This window comes from Octopus bimaculoides, chromosome 20 (genome assembly GCF_001194135.2).
Source record: "Octopus bimaculoides isolate UCB-OBI-ISO-001 chromosome 20, ASM119413v2, whole genome shotgun sequence".
Taxonomy (NCBI): domain Eukaryota; kingdom Metazoa; phylum Mollusca; class Cephalopoda; order Octopoda; family Octopodidae; genus Octopus; species Octopus bimaculoides.
The window spans coordinates 47,736,894-47,748,580 of record NC_069000.1 but is presented as its reverse complement, the minus strand read 5'-3'; the positions used below and the strand labels follow the sequence as shown (position 1 = coordinate 47,748,580).

Here is an 11,687-nt window from a genome sequence, read left to right as displayed (position 1 = left end):
GGACTGCTGCCGTGTTGGGGGCGCCACCTTGAGATATTTAGTCAAAAAAGAAAGTGAAACCCAGTCATGTTTGTCAAACTGCTAAATTACAAAGGGACACTAGTTGTCAAGTGATGGTGGGGGGGGGGACAAACACAAATATATATGTACAGAGGGACTGAACCTGAAACCACATTGTTGTAAAGTGAGCTCTTTAACCACTCAACCATTCCTGTATGCGCAGACTTACACACACACACACACACATCCAGAAGTGTCTAATCACATAAAAAACAGTCTAAATTCATAAACAAACCATTGGAGATGATAGGATTTTTAAAAGTTCTCAACCTAGATGAGGGTTTCTTATATAAGGAAGTTAATGTATGTAATTACTCCACTTAATTTAGACTGTTGCAATGAAATAATAATGAGCGGAAACACTTTGTTTTGTATCCTCCGTATTAGGTCAGTGTCTACCACATATTCTAAATAGTAGAACAGTGTGCAGTGCAACAGAAATAAAATGATTAATGAGTTCATTTAATTAGCTGCTGCTTCTATTCCAGGAAATGATAAAACAATTTTAAATTCTGTATTTTTCCCATCAACACAAACCACACTTTAACCACTATAACAATTATTCTTTTCTGCTCTAAATTTTGGGGGAGGGGGCAGTCGATTAGATTGACCTCAGTACTCAACTGGTACTTAATTTATCGACCCCAAAAGGATGAAAAGCAAAGTTGACCTTGGTGGCATTTGAACTCAGAATGTAAAGACAGATGAAATACCGCTAAGCATTTCACCCGGCATGCTAACGTTTCTGCCAGCTCCCCCCCGCCTTACTATAACAATTATTGCATCAAAACTGGGATCAAACATTAAACAAGACAACATCTGGGCTTTTCTATCTTTGAAAAATATTCTAGATTAAGGTTAAACTTAACTCAGAAAATAGAGGAGATTGCATCAGACACCAGCACACAATATTTCCATTTTTTGTGAACTGCCACTCTTCAGACACAGTAGTAATAGTATCTCTTTCCCCACCCCCACCACCCATTCTAATATTCTAATATTCTAATATTCCCTGTCTGTTAAATCATTAACTACACCTATGGTTGCCTGCAAAAAAAACTTGCAGAGAAACTTGAAGCTTTTCCAAATGAAGTTGCTTCGACCTGAGATTATAAATAATTTCAGGTTTAGAAAAATGATTCCACTATTATTGCGTCACAAAGAATTTTGAAGAATGAGACAGAAAGAATTAGTTAAATCTGGTTGATTTCAATATATGGGAGTCATTAACTGTCACTTTTCAGAACATGAATCCTGCCAAATAGAATGTAAGGAGATCTAGACTCACCCCAGGAGAATATTTACAAGTTCTGTAAAAAGAGAAAACAAATTTTCGTTGTCTTTAATTCTAAAAATGCAATCATTCTTTTAATAAAGAGATGGATCTCAAAAACATCACTTTTATTCACATTCTTCCAACTTTTCATTTTATCCACAAGTTTTTTTTTTTATTCTCCTTTTTATTCCTAGACATGAAAATCATAATTCTTGTGATTATTAACCAAAATTGAAGTGCCTGACTTAGCTCCCCCTAGATATTTCTCAGTGTGTGTTTGTGTGTATGTGTGTGTGTGTATCCAGAGTTCTAAAAACACAAGACGACAAACATGCTGTAGTTGTTGGTCTGAGGTAAGAACTTTCATGCAATTTAATCCCTTTTTTTCCCCCTTTCTCACTCTCCGTCCTATTTGTTTTCGGGTTTCCATCTGGCAGGCAGCAGTTTAGATTTAGCAGTTTAATTATCACATAATTCTTTTCTTTAGACATGTTTCTATTTCAAACATTTACTGGCTGCTCTAACTTTCCTTCTACACTTTCTATCGTTCTCATTTTATATATTTTACATATATCATCATCATCATCATCATCATCTTCTCTTCATCGTCGTCATCATCATCATCATCGTCATCATTCTATACTTATTTCTCCATTTTTGCATGGTCAGTCAGTTCCTTGTTCTCTCTTTCACAAGATTCAGCATCCAACGATTATCTCTCTCTGTCCCCTCCATCACTGCCTCTGCCATTCCTTCCCATGTCTATCCTCAGTTTTCTTCTGCAGGGTCCTTCCACTTAAATTGCCTAACCACGTGTGTGTGTGTGTGTGTGTGCATATATTTTGAAACTTCGGTTTCCTTCCAGAACTATGAGCAATATCTACCAACTATGTCACTTATAAAATCAATCTTTTTGTTTTGTTTTGTTGTTTTTTTTTTCTGCTATAAAATGTTTTGAAATGTAATCCATTTGTGAGGGACCATTCACATGTTTTATGCCGTCTCTACAGTATAACAAGGCTTTTATTTTGAATCTTAATGAATATATCAGTTTCATACAAAACTAATATTGATAGACAGATAGACAGGCAGACAGTAGTAGTAGTAGTAGTAGTAGTAGTAGTAGTAGTAGTAGTAGTAGTAGTAGCAACAGCAGCAACAGCTTTAAATGATATGAACACTGTAGTTATGTTGTCTTAGTTTGGCAGTATGTTGGAAATATGGTTTGGTAAGCAGTAAATAACAGCATTGTAAGATATCACTTGCATAAGAACAGGCACATGTGTTTGTAGAGTTGGCTGCTTTTTCCCCTCTGAACAGCAGTCGGTATGTTAGCCAAGCAACAACATCCATACAGGCCTCTCTCTCTCTCTCTCTCTCTCTCTCTCTCTCTCTCTCTACACAGGCTTCACACAAACACACTCCTTTCGTTTGCTTCATTCAACGGTTTCTCATTTCTTTCTATAGACTCTTTTAATTTCCTCTTACCAGTATCTTTTACTATTTACTATTAGTAGAACAGCTATTAGGATGATCTAACTAAAAGCACAAAATCAGCTAAAATTATGCATTTTTTTAAAACCTAAAATAGGAAAAAACATTTTTTCTTTCCATTTTCTTTTGCTACCCTTGCCTCTTTCCTTCCATTTTCTTCTGAATTTTAATTACTGATTAATGTTATTGGCAGCATATTTACATAAAATTAAATATTAAAACTTCCTCTGAGGTTCTCCACCCCCAACCTCTGACAGAATGTTGTTATATTTAAAACTAATTTGATTTACCATAATTAATTAATTAACATAAACTAACAACAATTTATTTCCAGTATTTTTAAACAAATTTAAAATACTTTTTTTTTAGTGTTTTTTTTAAATAAAATATGATTTAGATTTTTTTTTCTTTAATAAATTTCTCTGAACCCTTATAAAAACCTTTTAACATTCTGAACGTAACATTTAAGAATATTATGGTTGCTAGAATGATTGTTGAAAACTATGTCTACCTGCTGTGAGTCAACTTTCTAGAGCCCTCCTCTGTCAAAGCTGTACTCTTGAGAATAAAAGTTACCATTACAAACTAAAAAGAAAAGAAAAAAAGAAAATCTAGTGGCTCCATTTGGTATAAACCTGTATCTTGTCTTGATACCTATTTACAGTTACACAGACAGTCAGTACTACTTAAATGTGTGGTTCACAGCTCCTTTACAATCGATGTAGTACATAATGTGCACCTTTCAGCCAGTGAACCCAGTTCTAGATCAGCTAAGAAAAATAAAAGACATCTCATCTAGGTTGTCCCATAGGATGCCCCCTTTCATAGGGGTTTCAGTTGCACATAATATAGGAGTCACAGGGTGCTGCTCCATGTAGTGTCACAGTTTCCATCTAACTAGGAATATTGGGGTCTCCTCCATTGTCTTGTATTCAAGATCCTCTGCATGACATCCTGCTAGTCCAAAGCCAGGAATCTGATCTGTTAGGTCCCCTGCCGATTACTAAATCCACGCCCTGCTGCTGACGCTTCCATTTACTGTCATTAAGGTTTTGTCTGTCTCCTACGCTTCGACCTGTCTGACTTGTTAAGACCTTCCTGAAGATTTCTCTCCCTCCAGCATAGCTCTCTGGGTCAATGGAGCACACAGGCACTTCACTGTGACAAGGTACTTGTTGAATTGGCCATTGACTACACAGAAGTTCTTCCGCCCTTTGACAGGTCTTATTTTTGGTCCTGCAGGGTGTCCAACAATCACCCTCCTCACCAAGCAAGCTTGATGGGGTTGCCAGTTTAGTTGCCGACGACCCGACCATGTGACAGGTTACATTGGATTACATGTTACCAGTAGCTCTTGAAAGTGACCTGACATGAATAAATAAAAGGATTTTAATAAACAAGAAATTTTCAAAACATCTGAAATAAGCACTTTTTATTTTTAGGCAGAATTGAGCTGGGAGAATCGTTAACACACCAGGCAAAATGTTTCATGGCATTTTGTCCGTCTTCTCATTCTGAGTTCAAATTCTGCTGGGTTCAACTTCACTCTTCTTCCTTTTGGGATTGATAAAATAAGTACCAGTTGAGCACTGGGGTTGAGATGAGTAGTTCAGAGGAGGGAGTTAGGTAACCAAGGAGACTGGATGTAGTAAAGTGATTACAGCAGTAGCAGCAGCAGCCAAGTTGTACCCTTGATTGAGAGTGATGAGTGTTAGGGGATAAGATGTGGTGGGGAATGCTTGATGGGCTGAAAGAATGGAGGTGGGGGCAGAGCTCCATACATACTAAGGGGGTTTCAGGATAACAATTCTACTGTGGTAAATGGCTCTTCTTTTGCACAGCATGATGCCAGTCATCTTGATCCCTTGTCATCTTTTCTGTAAGGCTCAGCGTTTCAAGATTGGTCCTCAATACTTCATTTCATGTTTTCCTGAGTCGCCCTCTCCCACAAGTTCCATCCACTTTAAGTGATCAGCACTTCTTTAGGCAACTGATCACATTCATACACATCACATGACCATACACACACACACACACACACACGTGTGTGTGTGTACAATAAGCTTCTTTCAGTTTCCATATACAAAATGCACTGTTTGAGGCTTTGATTAGCTTGAGGCTATAGCAGTGGACACTGAGGTGCTTGAGCAGACCCTTGGGCAAGCGGCTTCCTCTCTAGCCTAACTCAACCAAAGCCTTTGCAGTATATTCATATAAATTAATCAGAATTTATAAATTCTACTAGAATAGAAATTAATTAAGGTGTTAATTATCTTTAATCATTCATAAACTATAGTTGGATGTCTGTAAGGCTCACCTATATCCACTATCACACACACACACATGCACACATATAAACAAACATATATGTGTACACACACAGAGAAACACACACACATATAATTAAATTTCTATTTAAGTGAATCCAATTAATACCCTGATTACTTTATATCCTGGCATAAATTCAAAACTCCAATTACAAATTCTCACACATAGTCTTAACCATTGATAAGGGTCAGCCTTAGGAATGTATTTAACAGATGTAATTGCCAGGATTGAGTTACAAATGAATCAATCATCATCATCATTTAGCATCCATTTTCCATGCTGGCATGGGTTGAAAATACTATTGAAAATACTGTATGTCATTCTATCTGTCAGTTCCACCATCCTTTCTCATAATTGGATTGTTCTGTGTTTATTTAATTCTGGCCACTAGCAACATCCCCTCACCCTCCCAACCACATCAACTTAATCATACAATAATCCATTCTCATTAAGTCTCTATCACACTCAAGAATTTTATTCCATGAAACTTCAAATTGTTTCCGACATGTCTTCAAGACACTTAAGCTTGCTCTATGGCACATTATTTGTAACATCTCTATGTCTCCATTTAACCTGCATCAGTTCTAAGACTGATTTCAAAATGTTCAAATTTTTATTTTTTATCAATTACTGTGTCCTATATTTCCCCAGAAGAAGGGCACTTTTTTAATCAAAGTTAATAAGCAGTTTTATTAATTAGTAAACTGAAATCTTCTGAGCTGTTTTTTTAGTTCAACCTCCAGGTCAGCTTTGATCATAAAATCACTCCAATCATGGCCATCCCAATTTTGTTTCCATGCACAGTGTAGTATCTGACCTATATTGTCATGGATGAGTTGGATTTGAAAGGGATTTGGCTGCTATCTCGAATAATCACAGGGAAAATTCATTATTAACCCTTTAACCCACTTTCCCAGAGAAATAAAGGGCTGGTTTGTTGTTATTATCAGGGTTTATTGGGATCAATCCTTGATTTACTCCCATCTCATTAACACAGAAGTAACAATGTTATTGCTATTTGATCTCTGGCTCAATGTTTGGTCCTATACACTTCTCATCAGTGGACAATCTCAATATATCAGTCCCATCTCTTCAGACTTACAATATTCAGGATTGCATTATTGCAGATGTTCTTTTTTAAAAACAGATTTGGGAGAGATTTGACTTCTAACTCTAGAAGGTGAAGTGATTACATAATGCCTCTCACCTCACCTATAATACATAGCATGTCATCAGCAGATCTAATCCAGTGAAGGAAAATTATGATGGAATGATGAAACCATGGCTAAGAACTGAATAAGCAGTGGGGGAAGGGGCTAAATATGAGTAACAACAGCAAAGATGGACTAAAGGGAAGTTGAAGAGAAAACATATTTCTGTATGACTTATTGCTTTGTAGTTTTTCTTTTGGTGTATTTTCAAATGTTTTTGTTTTCTAATTGAAGGGTCCTGTCCAGATAAAGATAGAAAAATTAGAGCCAGGCAGTCCACCACCCAAGATTTCTGACATCAAATATGAATCAGGAACCAAAACAGAAGATTACTTTGTAAGTACACCTGTGTGTGTGTGTGTGTGTGTGTGTGTGTGTGTGTGTGTGTGTGTGTGTGTGTGTGTGTGTGTGTGTGTGTGTGTGTGTAAGATCATCATCATCATCACTTAATGTCCATGCTGGCATGGGTAGGACAGTTTGACAAGATCCAGCAAGCCACACAGCCACCTTAGGCTCTGAGGTCAGCTGTGATACATTTTCTTTATCCGGATGCCCTTCCTAATGCCAACCACTTTACACACTTTGCTGGGTGCCTTTTTTTGTGCCACCAGCACTTAGGAGGTTACCAAGTAATTTTTGCATGACAGTAAAAAATCATGGAGAGCAAAACAAACAAGCTCTCACTACTAATAGGTATCACTTGAGAGCATGGTTGCCAATTTAGCATATTTTATGCTAGATCTAGCATTTGGTTTTTTTTTTTTTTCAGCATTTAGCAGAAAATTTTTGAATCTAGCATTTAGCAGGGAAAATAACAGGTTTAAAATTTTAACATTTTTTTAGCATTCTTCTCTGATCATGACATTTCTGCAATATTTGCCCTTTTTTTGTTCCTTTTCCCCCTTTTCTACTTTCATTAACCAAATTTTAGTAGTATCAAAGGCTATTGTTGAATTTTTCTTTCACTTTCTTGAAACTTCAAATGAAAGTTTATCAAGTTATGAACTTTTCCAGCCCCCCCCCCCCCGACTTAGATACAGAGTGGGGAGGGGGAGAACATAACTCCTGTCAGCACTTGAACTCATGACACCATAATGTAAATCTGTTGCAAAGAATGAAAGCCTGGAAATCCGTCCTAACAATGCTTTATTCTGTCGTGAAGAGTTTTTGTCATGACAGCTTGACTGATTTACTTTCAGTTTGACTGTTTTAAAATAGACCATCGTTTTTTTAATGCTTGTTTTGGATTATATGTCTTGGATAGAAGTACAGTGGGGGGTCCCCCTTTATGCTTCTACTTACATTTTTTTTTCCAAGTATTGTAGTAATATTTATGATTTTACCAATAGATATTAAATGTAAAATTAGAAGCAAAATATAATGTTCCCAGGTTTATATCAGAACACAGTTTAAGGATTTCTGCAGATTTTACTTTTCCATTTATAAGTTGGCCACCCTGCATCCTGAATCAGTATTCTTCATGCATAAGAACTGTTGACAACGAATGAAGGAATTGTTAGCAGCAAACTGATAAGTTGTGTTTTCAATTTTATTTTTTTATTAATCATTTAATTTATTTTCTTGCTTCCAACTACATTATAATGAGCAAAGAAAAGACAAGGTTGTACCAGCAAAAATTCTGAAAATAATGGCTTAAGATGCCAGTATTTACTAAGTGGTTGTGTGAGAAATGTTGTAGCTCCATATTTTGATGGAGATTTGATTTCTGATGTAAGAGATAGAAAATTTAACCTGTTATTAGATGAATCCAATGATATATCGATAAACAAGTTGTTAGGAATTGTTATCATATATTATAGTGACACTCACAAAAAAGTGGTACATACATATCTCAGTATGGTATCGTTAGAAACATGTGATGCAGATGGCATTGTAGATGTCTTAAAAATTGAATTAGTGAAAAAAAAATAGATATAAAAAATTTACTGGCTATCGGAACCGACAATGCTAGATTAATGATAGGAGTCAATAATGGTGTTTTCCAGAAATTAAAATAGTTTCCATCATTACTTCTATTTAGATGTGTTTGTCATTCTTTACAGTTGGCAGTATCCCATACTTGTGCTGAATGTCTGTTACAACTGTATGTGTGTGTGTATATATAAAGATATATATTGATAAGATCCAGGGATCCAAGTGTAGGAAGTTTGTAAGTTTCAAGCAGTTTGTGGCATTATCATCATCATTTAACGTCCATTGTCTGTGCTGGCATGGGTTGGATGGTTTGACTGGGGTTGGTAAGCTGAGGGGCTGCACCAGACTCCAGTCTGATTTAGCATGGTTTCAACAACTAGATGCTCTTTCTAACACCAACCACTCCAAAAGTGTAACGGGTGCTTTTATGTGCTACCAGCACAGGTGCCAGTTGCATGACACCAGTATCTGCCATGGCTGTTTTCACTTGGTTAAATTGGTCTCCTTCTCAAGCACAGCATATTGCCAAAGGTCTCAGTCATTTGTCATTGCTTCCGTGAGGCCCAACACACTCTAAAGTTACCTTGTATATACTACCAGCACAGGTACCAGTTACGCAACACTGGCATCAGCCACATTGCCTCGGTGAGGCCCAACACTTGAAAGGTGCTTTTTCTGTGTCACAATACCAGCATTGGCCATGACTACAATTTCACTTGATTTTACATTTTTTATTAAGCACAGCATATCACCAAAGGTCTTGGTCACTAGACATTGCTTCTGTGAGGCCCACTGGTCAAAGATCATGCTTCACCACCTCATCCCATATCTTCCTGGGTTTACCTCTTCCACAGGTTCCCTCCACTTCTTCACACAGCTGTCCTCGTCCATACACATCACATGACCATATCAGCACAGTCATTTCTCTTGCACACCACATTTGATGCCTCTTATGCCCAACTTTTCTTTCAAGATGCTTAGGTATAGAAGACAAAAAGTGGACAGTATACAGTCAGCAACAATAACAAATTATTGGCATCAAAGGTTACACACATTTTCCCATATCAAAGTTGCAAGGAAATTCAATTAGCTGAAAGTTTCTATATAGTTCACTGCTAACAACTAGAGTTGCTATGAATGTGAATAAAAATCCAAATTGAGGGAGTGGAGCAGGTAAAATTCAGGCTACATATGTTTCCAAGCTAACAGATCCTCTGATGTAATAATTACTCAATGAGAGGTATTCAACTTAACTAATCATCAGACTGAGAATACATTAATTATATGAAGGTTACATTGTTTTTAAGGGGAGCAGCACAGTTGATTACACTGACCTTAGTACTTGACCTTTACTTATTTTATTGAAAGGGAAAGTTGAACTCAGAATGTAATGGTGGACAAAATACTACCAAGCATTTCACTTGGCATGCTAATGAGTCTGCCAGCTAACTGCCTTAATAATGAGACTAATAATTTAAAATAATTCATTTCTACTTCTTTTCCAGCTCATCAATTATTTCTCTGATGCTCACAACTTGTCATTCTCTATGTTTGCCTCCCAAAAAACACACACTGGAATGAAACTAACCAATTGTTTATGTGACGTGGCAAGATACCAAGCTAAAGTAAGGCCACCATTGTTGTTGTTATTATTATTGTTGTTGTTGTTGTTGTTGTTATTATTATTATTATTATTATTATTATTATTATTATTATTATTATTATTCAGGTGAAACTCTATTTCAAATATACCCAAGGCCATATAATTCTTACAACTAGTTTTGATGGTCAGCCTTTAGCCAAAGTCAAGGTGAAACCAATTAACCCATATCAGGTATGTAAATTTTCTACTTCCTTGTTTTTAGTTGAGATTGGCAAAAAAAAAAAGAAGAGAGAAAATGTTCATTAAAACAGATAAAGAATAATTATGGTCTTTGTTGAATTATTGGTTTGGTGTTGATTTTTTTTTTACGTTTTTCTTTTATTTTCCCCAAATCTCTGAGATTTGTTGTGGTCAGTTCTGTGTTTGATTTGTTGTTCTGTTGGTCAAACATCTTTTTGTGGCACAATTCCATCTTTAGAAACAGTTTTATAAAAAAAACTTCAAATCAAACATCGTACAATTAGAGAATACAGCTGCTTTAGTTAATGTTCTTCTGGTTGTTGTCCTTGTCTAGTGTTGCTATTAATGGGACTGAAGCAAAAGCAAAATGCTTCAGAAGTAAACTACTCAAACACACTGCTATATAACCATGTATATATAAGTTTTATTGTAGTAGATGGTTAGTTTCGTTGGGCAATTAGAGCAGGGTGAATATTATTTTGGTGTGGGGTTTCGAGTTTGACTAAGCACATTTTATCGCACGTGTGTATTAAGTTGGTTTTATTCCGCAGTGAGTTTTAGTCACCGGCAGTGTAAGTGAAGTGGGGGGGGGCTCTAATTTGGAGTGAAAAGGGAGCTAACTCATACGGGTTTTATTTGACTAGGTAGAGTGGTTTAAAATTGTATATGGCTAAGAATTATATTATTGCTAGAGTTCAGGAAGTTCATATTGGAGCTTCCAGCACAAGTGCCAAGCAGTACAGCATGCCATTTCCAAATTTCTGGCTGAGTAAGTTGCATCATGGTGTTATTTTTCTCACAGACAATGCCCAACTGACCCTACAAACAATGCACAAAACTAAAAATATAAAATGACAATAATTTACCCATTGCACCCTCTATATATGCAAATGTATGTATGTATGTATGTATGTATGTATATATGTTGTCATTATCATAAATATTCTAACTTTTTTTCTCATTTCTTCTAAAGTTTACAGATCTTAAAGACATATTTTATTGTTTCTAAATGTTCCTAGGAGTCTGAAGAAGTAGTTGACCTTGGTGTAGTAGAAGAAGTTGTCCGCAACGCACTGTGTATGTCCTCAGTGACCATCAACATGTCTGACTACCTGGGATTGTCATCCAGTTTTGACTCAAGCCATGACCTCGACTACAAGCCTCTGGTCACGTTTCCTGAGTTTGATGAAGAGATGCCTGTTGTAAGTCATAATATAACCGATCAAGTTGCTCTCAGTCATAAAATAGCTGAGATATACAGGGTGAGTAAACAGTAAAAGATCTCTGCACGGCTGTTGCTTGTCCAACTCAATCCCTTTCTTTAGAAGAGCAAACTTGAAATTCCCTCCACCCTGCCTTCCGTTTTGCCTCCTCAAACACACAACTACCATTTTCTATCATGGCTTTTTTTTTTTTCTTTAGACTGCCAACCCCTAACCCCTAACCTAGATTGCCAACCCCTAACCTAGATAATGTGGATGCTGTCTAACGTTACATGTGTTTTACTTTTAAAATTAGTTTCCCCACCCTTTCTTTTTTC

The 11,687-nt window shown here is 36.5% G+C and overlaps 1 protein-coding gene across 1 annotated transcript in view; it reads left to right on the top strand.

Moving 5' to 3' along the window:
* LOC106882264 (phospholipid transfer protein C2CD2L) overlaps window positions 1–11,687 on the top strand; it is an 86,555-nt gene that overhangs the window by 48,207 nt on the left and 26,661 nt on the right. The window contains exons 2-5 of the mRNA XM_052975149.1: window positions 6,604–6,705; window positions 9,810–9,929; window positions 10,034–10,138; window positions 11,167–11,409. Of these exons, the coding sequence (XP_052831109.1) occupies window positions 9,852–9,929; window positions 10,034–10,138; window positions 11,167–11,409 (426 nt within the window). The 5' untranslated portion in view covers window positions 6,604–6,705; window positions 9,810–9,851. The remainder of the gene's footprint in view (window positions 1–6,603; window positions 6,706–9,809; window positions 9,930–10,033; window positions 10,139–11,166; window positions 11,410–11,687) is intronic.